Here is a 12,443-nt window from a genome sequence, read left to right on the forward strand (position 1 = left end):
TTTATTTATTATGGATACAATATTCTGTCTGTGTGTATGCTTGCTGGCCAGAAGAAGGCACCAAACCTCATTTCAGATGGTTGTGAGCCACCATGTGGTTGCTGGGAATTGAACTCAGGACCTTTGGAAGAGCAGGCAATGCTCTTAACCTCTGAGCCATCACATCTCATTTCAGATGGTTGTGAGCCACCATGTGGTTGCTGGGAATTGAACTCAGGACCTTTGGAAGAGCAGGCAATACTCTTAACCTCTGAGCCATCTCGCCAGCCCCTTGGTGGGCTTTTATACTGTAATGGAGCCTAACAAATGGCCTGAGACCTCTTGCATAAATGTATAGATGACAGTAACAGAGCCAAAGACAAGCAAGCCAGGAGAGCCTGGATCACGCTTACAGTCCACTCTGTGGCTTGGGAGTGTCTTCCCACCATATCTGTGCAGGTGGCCCAGCTGCTTGCCTCAGTTGGACCATTTCATCCTTAAGTGCAGAGTCAAACCTCTAGGTGTGTGTGGTAGGGATGGAGCAGGTGAGGCTACAAAGAAATGACAGAAATAGACATGTGGACTTCTGCCCTCCAGGTAAATGCAGTGAGCCAAATGTAGAACTCGTCCTTGACGTCAGGCCAGGAGAGGGGCCCGATAGCAGGTGTCCTGTAGGACTTCCAAGTGACAAGCTGTTTGCAGCACAGGAGCCACCTGGTTGAGAAAGGCTTAAGCTAGGGGTACAGACAGGGTCTGGAGACCAGTGCAGCGGGTGCCCAAGCTGTCCCCTCCCACAGCAGTGTACACTTGCCCTCAGTGAGAAAGCAGTTGTTCCTGCAAGTGGGGACTGGCCAGGCCCTTCATTTTCTTCTAGGTCAGGCTGGGCCCTGGCCTTAGAGCAGGCTTCATAAAATTATATCTCCATTGTCCAAACAGATACATTTTAACTGTGTGCCCTATGCCTGTTAGCCCTGCAAAAAAGGATACTGCCCTCTAAACTACCTGAGTGTGACCTGGGCAGCTGGTGATGGTGCCTGTCTTTGTCGACACAAGTCGACTTTCCTCTTCCCTGTCCTCGCGTAGAGCGCCAGTCTTCAGTTTCCTAGAAACAAACCCAACTAACAGCAAACTTGGTATCTCACCTTCCTGCCTACAATTTGTTTTCCTTTTAAAACAATGTGTGTGTTAGCTGCTTTGCTTATTTCCTATAGTATGGAAGTCCTACCCTTCCCAACCTGTCAAGTACAAATTCTTCATATGGAAACTGTACTACTGAGTGAGACCAGGGGCTCTAGACTATCTTTCCCACTGGGTCTGGGTGAAGTATCACAAAGAGAGTTTCATGGCTCCTCTAGAGATAGCACCCGGTACAGACCTGCACCATCGGGCAGGTAGGTCTCTTCGTGTGCCTGGAGCTGGGGACAGCTGTGGAAGGGTGTCTACTTGTTCTTTCTTCTTCTGGGACTTCAGGTGTGAGGGCAGCCTGCAGTTAGGCCACTGCAGCAGGTGCATTGGCAAGTAAAGGTAAGCAAGATCTGGTTGAGCCCAGGGTCAGCGGCCTTCCCTTCTCTCCCTCCCTGGCCCTCCTGTCTTTTCTGTTACTTTTGGCTGGTGATCAGTTAGGAGGTATAAGCAGGGAATATCAGAGAATAAAAGCATGCCTTGGTCTTAGCACTGGACAGGCTGGTGTGATCCAGCCTGGGCTACACAGAGACCAGCCCAAGCTGAATAATGGGACCCTGTCTTACACATACCTGCATAAAACCATGTCAACAACAATAATAGTGACAAGAACAGAAGTAGTAGACCCTAAGTTCCTCTGTTGATCCCTAACACCAGAGGTACAGGACAAGGAAGAACAACAGCAGTGGGTTATAAAAGACAGGGCCAGGGCCGAAGAGATGGCTCAGTGGTTAAAAGTACATACCGCTCCTGTAGAGAACCCAGGTTCACTTGCCAGCACCCACATTGGGCAGCTCACAATGGCCTGTAACTACAGCTCCAGAGAATCTGGTGCCCTCTTCTGGCTTCCATCAGCACCTGCACTTACATGAACATACCCCTCACACAAATACACACACACACACACACACACACACACACACACACACAATGAAAAGTAAAAACAGGTTAGTAAAAAACCCTACTGCTGCTCTCAGAGGCTGATGCTAGTTATCTCCACTCTGTAACTCTGGCAGACTATCAGACGTAGGACACCAAAGGTGAAAACAAACAAAAGACTGACTGGGCCATGCCAGTGCCTCACCTCTTTCTTGTTTCTAAGGTGGAGTGACCCATAGGTGCCAACAACAGGACTTCTGCCCACCACCCAGATCCTAACCTACCACCTTGGCATCAGAGATGGGCTGGGTATTGTTACCAGGGCTCCAGCCTGGCTGCTCTTTTCACAGGCAGCAACATTTGGGCTTGGTTTTTATGGGAGGGTGTTCTGGGTAGATTCCTTTCTCTTCGTACCCATTCTCCTTCTGTCTCCATCATCACTCTTTATAACCTCCTGGAACAGCCTGCAGCTTGGATCACTGTCCAAGAAGACGCTAAAACCATGACAGAATGGCTAAAAGCTTTCCAGAGGTCTGATGGATGAGCCAATAAGGGATCTGTTACAGATGTTAGACCCCAAAGTCCCAGGACAGAAACACACCAAGACTCCTTGCCATGCCCCCTTCCTCTATCAGCAGGAGAGGGACTTGTTTCTCCCTCTTTCTGGGCCTCTGCAGGTCTATTTTCCAGTCAGTGTACGTGTTAAGATTGGGTCTGGCTGTACCTGTGTGATGAGAGGGAGGCTCTGCCTGCTTCCCAGAGCTGGTTCATAGCTATGCTTCTGCATCCAGTCACCTGCCTTCCATCACATAAGCCTAGCCAAGAAATAGCACCCTAGCTCCTCAGAACGTGCCCTGAGGCCCAAGAGACTCAGTTCCTGTGACTAGACTCCCTTGGGTGTCTATGTTAGAATATAGAAACCCAAACCTGGACTATGAGGGATCCTGACTCAGAATGCCACATTGTAGTCACCCTGTTCACAGGTGAGGAGATGGAGGCCACGCCTTGTTGAAATTCCCCGGGCCAACTCCTTCACCTTCTGCCACATAACTGAGACTTGTAAGACAGAAGAGGCTGGCTCCCCGATTGAAGAAAGGCACAGAGAGAAGTGACTTGCCCCAGGCCTACAGCTGGACAGTGTGGTCCAGGTGGAGCCCAGCCCCATTTTTGTCTTGCTTTGCTGCCATTGCAGGGATGTGTTCAGCTGTTTGCAGATGTTTATGATGTGAATTAAACCCAAAGCTTCACACATGGTAGGCAAGTACTCCTGAATTACACCTCTAGACCACTGCTTCATCACGCTGGCTGTCCTGGTGCTCATTATATGGACCAGGGTGGCCTTGAACTCACAGAGATCTGCCTGCCTCTGCCTCCCAAGTGTTGGGATTAAAGGTGTGTGCCGGCCACCAGGTCCAGCCTAGCCCTCTACTTTTTAACAGCAATGAAAAGAATTATAAGGAAGAAAGCCCTGAAATGTCTGTTTAGCCTCTGACCCTTTAAAACTAGCAACACAGTGGAAGTGTTCATCCCTCCTGCCGGAGAGCCTGTGTTCCACCCCAACGCTGCAGGAAGAAAGGCGGACTCTCGGTTTCTTCCAGGTAGACTGAGCTAGAGAAGACAAAAGTGCTCGTGTGCACCCTAGCAGCTGCTGTGGTCGGCATTTCTCACTGGAGAAATGGTTGCCTTTCTGAGCTGGGGGCTAGGCATGGCACATGTCCCCAACGAGTCAGACGTGGTTTATAGATGTCACGATTATGAGAACAGCACATCCCTTCCAGGAGTCCGTCAAGGTAGAAACCTGCTCACGCGCAGTCATGATAGCAGTGCACCTCTGTGTCCCAGTGTTCTTTGATGGGGAGGCAGGCATCTGCCGTGAGCACTGTAGGCACAGCCATTGAGCATCCTTGCTCTCGCCTCTACTGAGTAATTGTCTGCTTTGTCATCAGGACTCCCTGAAATACCAGTATGACAGTTTGGAGTGTCTGGGAGTTAAAATGGCGACATAGAGGGACGGTGCCTATTGATTAGTGAGCCATTCTGAAAACACTTGTGTGCCTGCCTCCGACAGGGTGAAGATGGGCACAGAGCACATTCTCGGAGCCAGGGGTCACCAGCTTGCCATAGGAGGTGCTGCTGACATCTGCTCAGCATGTGCGGGTGCCACACCTTTTTGGCAACAGATCTCAACCTCTAAAGCTGGAACCAGCAATATGAACCCTTTGTTCTCTTCCTTTTCAGGCTGGACTTTGTGGGTTATTTTTGTTACTTTTTATACTGGGTCTCCTTATTGCCTATTTAAAGTTCATCCTTACTCTAGACTGTGACTTTAGAATGCAGCCAGCTATGGACACAGTACTGTCATTCTCTTTTTTTTTTTTTCTAGAAATAATGGGGCTAATAAGCAAGCCTCCCAGGTGGGGCACCTCTCAGTCCCAGGGTAGGCGAAGAGGCAGGTTGCCCTGACTAAAAGCCATCATCTCATTTGTCTAGGCAGGGAGCCAACCTTTTATTAACGTGACTTCTAGGGGTTTAAAGGCCACCTTTACCTCTTATCTGATAGCAATGTAAATGTTTTTAGTTGCACATATTTTTCACAGTCTCTGCTCTGGGGCCGTTGACTCAGGCCGAGGCATGGCACCTTCTCCAATACCCATGAGGTTTATTGGGGAGCCCTGCCACATCCTAGGCATCCTGCTCCCCGGCCCGCAGTAGATTACCTTTCTCAGTGACTGAGGCTTAGCCAGCTGCTGAGAGCGGAGAGAACGAGACTGAAGGACGCTGTGGCGTTCGGGGCTGTCAAGTGGTATTTTTTCCTCAAAGGAGAGAAAGAGACTAAAGCCCTCTGTCCTTTTTGTCATCAAAGCCTCGTTTGTTAGCTGTGTCTCCATTAATGGGAGTGTGCCCACTTTCTGGAAGCAGACAGACCGAGGGAGCATGTGCCTCTGGCTCCTTCCCCCCTCAGAAAGCCACCTCAGCTAGTAGACAGAGGCCCAGGGCTGGGGTGCCCTCCTGAGAACCCACAGCCTGCTCTAGGTATGTTGCTGCAGCTTCCCTCGGGCCCGAGAGCCTCTTCACTAAATGCAGCGGATCCTCTGCCATGGCTGCTGCAGGACTGTGCCTTCTTGAGATTAGGAGGTGCTCTGTAGCCTGGCCTGAAAAGGCAAACACACACAAGCAAAAAGTTATCCATATCAAGAACACGTACTTTCTCGCCACCAGCCCCTGCTGACCAGCCTGCTTCTTCTAATTTACCAGCTCATTGCTCTCCTCACCCGCCATTTCTCATGCAGCTGCCTGTGTTGCCTGTGCGTGCCTTGTAGTTGTTTTGCTCTGTGTACATTTTGGTTTTGTTTGGGGGTTACTTTTGATGATTTACTTTGTTCTGGTGTTCTGTCTTCTTTTGCCTGGCTGTGTGGGGGCCTGCCTGACCCCGCCCGCTGCTTGCCGCCTCTGCCTTCATAGATCCCCGTTGCGCAGCCCTCTGTCATGGACGACATTGAGGTGTGGCTCAGGACAGACCTGGTGAGACTTGATTTCTACATTTCGTGTGGGGGTTGTGGCAAGGCAGATGTTCTGAGGACAGGCCTTGGGGCTTGTGGCAGGGGCCCCCCTCCACCATGGTGGGTTGGAGGAGGGAGGGGGCAGCTCAGCCAAGCTCACCTTTCTTTTCAACATGTGGACGCTGGTGGTGCTGGCTCTGGGCACAGCCTCTGAGCCACACAGTCCCATACAGATGTCTCACATCTGTGGAATTAGAGAGCCCATCTCGAACCACTCCTGACACATGCCAAACCCTCCCCATCTCTCTCAAATGCCAACGGTGTGTGTTTGAGTGGTTTTCTGCTTATTTGTCTCTGTTTCATTTTGCTTTTTATTTTAAGGGAAGCAGATATTTTTGTGTTTTGGTTTTTGTTCCTTTTCTCTTTTTTTGCCCCATGTTGGGGATTGAATTCATGGCCTTGTGCATGCTGATGGGCAAGTACCACATCCCAACATTTTCATTTCTTTTTTTCTTTATTCATTTCATAAATGAGTTAGATGCTTGATTTTAAATTTACCATCATCCCATTCTCACTACTGTCTTTTCGTATTTGTTTAAAAGAGCTCCTGCCCCAAAAGAATGTTTGCCCATCTTTTGGGATGGGCAAAAGACAGAAAATCATGCATCTGAAGATGGCCTCAGTCAATTCCCTCTCCTTACAGAGCACGCCATTCACAGCTGCTGGATGTAGGAGGGATTCGGTGGTGGCTACAGGTTTCCTGTGGCACCTCCCCTGTGAAAGAGGGCAGCGTGCTATAGTTAGGGGCCAACACTGCCTCTTCCCCAGGAGACTAGGCCTTCTAAAGATACAGCCCCAGGAAGCAGCCACCTGGGTGGCAGGGAAGGCTAAAAGAACTTCCAGGGATGCCTAGGAAGAAATATGGCTCTCACAGAGGCAGGGACAGAAAATCGCAGGCCCTGTCCTAGACATTACATGGTGCCACACACCTGTAAGCCCAGCGTCTGGGAAGTCGAGGCAGGAAGATCAGAAGTGCAAGGCTAGCTTTAGCTACATGGTGAGCTCAAGGCCAACCTGGCTACATGAGACCCAGAAAGGGTTTGTTAGCAAGACTCTCACAAGACAATGACAGGTCAGAGGCCCAGGTTGCTCAGCCCTGCTGGTGACTCTTCACTCCATTATGGATCCTTTCCCAGGAAGGCCCATGTATGAGCTCCTCTCTAATCAAGTGTGAGCCACTTAAATGTCTAGAGGTGCACAGTGCCTCCATGGCCCTTTTAGGCAGCAAAATGGGAACTTAGGTCTAGGGGAAGGCAGTGATAGCTCCTAGGAGGCCATGGGGCTTATTTCTAGGTGATAGCTTCCACTGTCAAAGGACCTACTGGAGATCAGGCTGAGGCTATCCAGGCCCCAAGTGGATCCTAGCTGTTGGTGTGGATGGCGTTTTTCCAGAATCCCTGTGCTGGCAGCACTGGCATGCCTCAGCCTCATGTGACAGTGGCATCTCTCCTCAGAGCCTGGTAGTGATGGTAAGGTTCTCCCCTCTGGCCCAGGTAGCAGCCTGCACCAATTTTGGATTTTTCTTTCTTGTCCTTCTAGGAGATCAAAACCTAAAATCTTTGTCACTTTGCTTTTTTAAACATTTTTGTTGTTGTTGTTTTTCAAGACAGTGTTTCTCTGTAACTTTGGAGCCTGCCCTGGAACTAGCTCTTGTAGACCAGGCTGGCCTCTAACTCACAGAGATCCGCCTGCCTCTGCCTCCCGAGTGCTGGGATTAAAGGCTCGCTTTGGAGCCTGCCCTGGAACTAGCTCTTGTAGACCAGGCTGGCCTCTAACTCACAGAGATCCGCCTGCCTCTGCCTCCCGAGTGCTGGGATTAAAGGCGTGCGCCACCACCACCTGGCTTAAACATTTTTTTAAGCACACTCTCTGCCTCTCTAATAGGAAGAAGAGAATCTGGAACTAGGAAAAGTAGGAGGGCTTCACTGGGTAGCCATGGGTGGACAGAGATGGCTGGGTGGGCAGGACAGGAAGGAGCCCTAACGCCATTCTCTGCTCCATTCACAGAAGGGTGACGACCTGGAAGAGGGTGTCACAAGTGAAGGTAGGCCTGGCCAGTGGCCTTCTGCTCTCTTGGCTCCTGCCTCTCAGGGCTGCACAGGGCCTCTGCTACTAGATCCCTGTGGTGCTGGGCCTGAGCCCTAGCCTTCATGGGGATTCATGCTGATGGAGACAGCGCTGTAAAGGTCAGGAAGAGGGTGAATGGAGGGCACAGGTTACTATCCTTGGTTCTGCCCAGGTCCTAAGTCCCCTGTACACACAGATCATACAACGCACAGAATGTGAGGGCCTCTTGGGAATCTGTCAGGTGGGAACACAGGCCTAGTTTTCCAGCCAGGCTCCTACCCTCTTCCCATCTGACATCCCCCTCTCCATCTTGCCTTCCGTACCTCATCCTAGGCTACCCCTCCCCTATGACAGCGACCAGTCCGAGGACTTGCGTGTGTCAGTGAGGGTGAATCTGTGGTGTAAGCAGGTGCTGGCCCACTCTCAGCCCTGCTTGTGCTGATCTGGGGGAATAGAACTCTGAGCTCTCGGGGAGTAGGTGCTCTGTACCCTCTGTTTTTTCCCAAAGCCCTCTCTGAAGAGACTGGGGGCTGTCAGACCCTTTTCCCATCATGGTGCCCACAGCAATATACTGGGTCCCATCCCCTAATAATAATAATATAATCACATCCCCTAATCCAGCTTCCACCAGCTCTGCCTGTGGAGAGTCAGGAACAGTGATTTCCCTTAGGCTGATCCCCAGACCAGGAGGGCCCGGAATAACCCTGGACCTGGCTGGGTTGTTCTCCTGCCAGGACCCCTCCCACCTCCACTCCCTCCTATCCCCTGCATATGTACCTCCTCCCAGAGGGTAGCCAGGCCAATATGATACTGGCTGGAGCTGGAAACCAAGGTATGGGGCTCCCGCTACGCAACCCTCACCAAGCCTATCCCTCAATTTGGTTTGTATTACAGAGTTCGATAAGTTCCTGGAAGAGCGAGCCAAAGCTGCAGAAACAGTTCCAGACCTGCCCTCACCCCCAACAGAGGCCCCTGCACCAGCCTCAAATACTTCCAACCGGAAGAAGCCAGAGCGGTCTGAGGACGCACTCTTTGCCCTGTGAGCTGTCTTGTGGTTTGCCTCCCCATGACAGGTCACTGCTGACTCTCCTAGTGGACACTGGGCACTGGCCACTCCCAAACCCCTCAGTCTGCACATCTGTATCTCCATGGAAATGCCACTGATTGCTCCCAGGCCTGCCTGGTCAGGGCCCGCTTTGCCACTTTTTCTCTGAGTGGCCACAGCACTGACCAGAGGGCCTGTCCTCCCTCACCCCAAGGGCTCTCAGCCTTGGGTCTTCCCAGGAAGAAGCAGTGGTCCAGCCTCAGGCAGGGTAGCCCCTTGACACTTTCTGAGCAAGCTCCTAAACTGACTCTCACCACCCCATCCTGCTTCTGCCTAGCTTCATGGCTTCCTTAGGTGAGACACTACTCCCCTGGACCCCTTCTTCCATCAAGGACTCTGGGAAAGCAGGGCTCAAGTATCTGTAACCACAGGCTTCGTCTCTCTCCCTGGACTGGGTGGCACTAGTGTCTGTACTGTCGCTGGCCCTTCCTCCGTCCGTCAGCTGCTAGGCCTGGGACCTGTGGCTTTCGGTGTGAGAAGAGCCAAGGGCAGCACGTGCCCTGCGGATGGTAGACAGCTACTCCATGCACACTGTGCACACTCACGCTCACATCAGCCCTGATGTCTGGAGAGGATTGTTTGCCAACGCAACATGACTTTAATGTATCCCGTGACTAGGCTTTGCCTTCAGCAACTTCCATATGGCTCCCTCCAGGCCCAGAACAGGTAGCACTGTATGTGCTGTGCCTGGAGGTTCCCGACGACCAGGGGCTGCATCAGGCTGGAGCCACACTCCACTTTTCCCCACTCTTCCCCCTCCCTGACACGGCCTCAGCCTTCATGACCTACCCCCACCTCACATTCCCCCTAGCCAGCAGTTTTAGTCTGAAGCCTGACAGCCTGGATCTGAGCAAGCGAGAGCTGGTCGTACCTGCTCCTGCCCTGCCTTGGCTGGTTTGTTCCTTGTCTCTGAGCAAATGGCCCAGTGCTCCGAATCCTGGTCTAGCTGCTGTCACCTAGAGAAAGGAAAAAGCTGTTGCAGCTGTATTACTATATACTGTGCAGGTCACTACTCACTTCCCACCCAATGTGTGGTCAGCCTTTCCCACCGTTAGAATGGCCCAGTGCTACACCTGTTGCCACCGAGTGCCAGCCCCAGCAGGGAGAGGAGGCTGGGTCCCACCTGCAGTAGGATCAGTGCGCAGGCTCTAGGCAGCTCTTAGGGTGGGACCGTAGCCCTGGGTGAGAACAGAAATGACCTACCCCAGGACTCTGGTTAGGGGTCACCTGGCAGGGCCTGTGGAGGATGTCAGCTGACCTGCTAACTACCTAGCCCTCTTTGAGCTCCTGCCACCCCTCCACACTCCATCAGGACCCGTGGCCAAGCAGAGCTTCTCTGTCAGTGTTTCTCAAGGGCAGAGCCCTCTAAGCTAGGCTGACTATTAAGGCCTCTGAAGGCTTATCACACACCAGGGGAGTACCTGGAAGCTTGGCCTTTGGCACAGTCTAAAAGGGTTGTCTCTGGGGATCAGCTGTACAGTCTAAAGAGCTGGACCTGTGGCAGTAGGCAATCAGGCCAGCATCTCTGAATTAAGAGAATGCCCCTGCTTGTGGGTGATATAGAGAAGAAGATGGGCCTCCATCAGGGAGAGAGACAGATGTGGAGGCCTACCTTGGGTGTTCCCAACAAGGCTGTTTCTAGTACCAGTGTCCAGATGTCCCCTGTCCTCCTGACTACAGCTTCCCTGGGGGCAGCCTGTACTCAAGGACTCCCACAGGCTGTGTCAAGAGACTGTCTTTCTGGCTGGGAGTCTGGTTTCTCTTGTCTAGAGGTAGTCCGCCTTATCTGTGGGCTGTAGTGACATGTGCCTGAGGCCTTTATGAGAAGCAAGATTGGGCCTAGGGGGGATCTTGAAGGGGGTTCAACCCTGTGGACTGTCCTGTCCTGAGGTCTGTGGTTCCCCACCATCTGTGGGCAAAGTCCTTAGAAGCTGGGCCCTCTCAAGCCAGCAGCCTCGACAAGTGTTAGAAATCACAGATGAGTGTGTACTTAATTACACTAAATTATTGCCGGGACTCACAAGCACTAATTACACCTGATTATAGGTTAAAATATTTATTTTGTCAAAATATTTTCTTGAGGATGTGTTTAACCTTTTCTTGTTCATTGTGTGCTGAAGTATGAAGACTGCTTCTTCCTACCTTTTTGGCCATCAGGCAGCAGCAAAGGAAAGTCACCAGGTATATGATGACCCTGTGAGCCTGCCCAGGTACCAGGAAGGCAGGCTAGAGTTGGGCAGAGACTGAACAACTCAGTTATCTGAATATGGGACATGGGGTTTCAGAGCCAAAAGGGCTTCTTGGTAGCTGTGGCCAGAGCTAGTTTTCATTTCCTGTCAGCCCCTCATGTGAGTGACTGTGCCTTGGCATGAGCCCTTGTCCTCCCCACCTGGCCCATGCTGTCACCCACAGCACTGCTCCACCGGGAAAGTGGTGGCTGGACCCTAAGTGGCCTGGTGGCAGTGAGTTCCTTTGCTCCACCACAGACTTTCTGCTCGCACTCCTCTGACTGATGGTCTCAGGTGGCTCAGAGCAGACCACAGGCACTCTAGGGGCCAGGTCAGCCCTATGTGACTGGGAGAACAGTGGAGAGCCTTTGTTTCTGCCTGGTCAATCCACAATCTCCCTGTGGTCTGCTGTTGGGATGACTAGAGTCTCCCTGTGTGCTCAGCCTCACAGAAGGCCAGGAGGGGAATATGTCTCCTCTTGGAGGTCCCCCCTTTATGGTCCTGCGGCACCCACTTAGCTCAGTGCCCATCTCCAGCCCTTCTTGTTCATGGAGGTCTAGGCTAGTCTTCCCTGGGTTCCCAAGAACAATTGTCCACCCTGTGTTCTGACTGATTCTGCCATACTCGCACCCTGGGCTCTCTGGGAGAGCAGGGGTAGTTTCTTCCTAAAGTTTGCACTTTGTCTGGAGGATCTGAGGATCCGTGGGGCTGCTGAAAAGACGGACGGGATTGAGTCTGTTATTCTGTTGTCTTACGAGTCGGGTTCTTGTCACTGTCCTGTGTTTGTGTAGGTAGAGCTGGTTCTGGAGGGTGGCCCAACGTGACAACTAGTGTGTCCCCACCCCACTGGTTCTGCTTCCAAATACTGTCTCTCTAATTTGTGTTCTTGCATGTAACGTACGCCACAATAAATAATTGAACCAGTCATTCCTGTGTGATATCTGAGTTAGCCTGAGTAGCCAAAGGGCCTGAAAGTTGGCCCACATGACTTTTTTAAAAATTATATTCTTAAAGTATGTGTTTATGAGTGTTATCTGAGTGTAGATATTAGTTCAGGTGCCCACAGAGGCCAGGAGAGGGCGTTTTGATTCACTGGAGTTAAAGTGGTTGTGCGCCACCCAGTGTGGGTGCTGGGAACCAAACCCTAGTTCTCTGCTAAAGCAGCGTGTATTCTTTAACTACGGAGCTGTCTCTCCAGCACCCACCTGCCTTTTTATTTTATTTTGTGTTTCAAGATACGGTCTTACTATGTAGTCCAGGCTGGCCTCAAACCCAGAGATCCTCTGACTTCTGCTTCCCAAGTACTGGGACTCAGAGCCTGTGCCTCAAGACCAGCACCACACACCTGTTAACAGAGCTGCATGGGGCCATGCTGGAGGGAGCAGCTGCAGACCCTCTTGTCCATTCCCCGTCCCAGAGGCCTGGCGAGGAGACTGCTGTGCC

The 12,443-nt window shown here is 51.7% G+C and overlaps 1 protein-coding gene across 7 annotated transcripts in view; it reads left to right on the top strand.

The window, feature by feature from the left end:
• Tom1l2 (target of myb1 like 2 membrane trafficking protein) overlaps positions 1–11,927 on the top strand; it is a 120,003-nt gene extending 108,076 nt beyond the window's left edge. For 5 of the 7 annotated variants that reach the window (XM_026780328.1, XM_026780329.1, XM_026780331.1 and 2 more), the window contains 3 exons: positions 5,503–5,562; positions 7,608–7,644; positions 8,562–11,927. In XM_026780328.1, the coding sequence (XP_026636129.1) occupies positions 5,503–5,562; positions 7,608–7,644; positions 8,562–8,710 (246 nt within the window). In that variant the 3' untranslated portion in view covers positions 8,711–11,927. The remainder of the gene's footprint in view (positions 1–5,502; positions 5,563–7,607; positions 7,645–8,561) is intronic. The other 2 variants (XM_026780332.1, XM_005349950.3) reach the window with 1 other exon arrangement.
• Positions 11,928–12,443: the final 516 nt, after the last annotated feature.

The sequence above is a fragment of the Microtus ochrogaster genome, chromosome 7 (assembly GCF_000317375.1).
Source record: "Microtus ochrogaster isolate Prairie Vole_2 chromosome 7, MicOch1.0, whole genome shotgun sequence".
In the NCBI taxonomy this organism is placed as follows: domain Eukaryota; kingdom Metazoa; phylum Chordata; class Mammalia; order Rodentia; family Cricetidae; genus Microtus; species Microtus ochrogaster.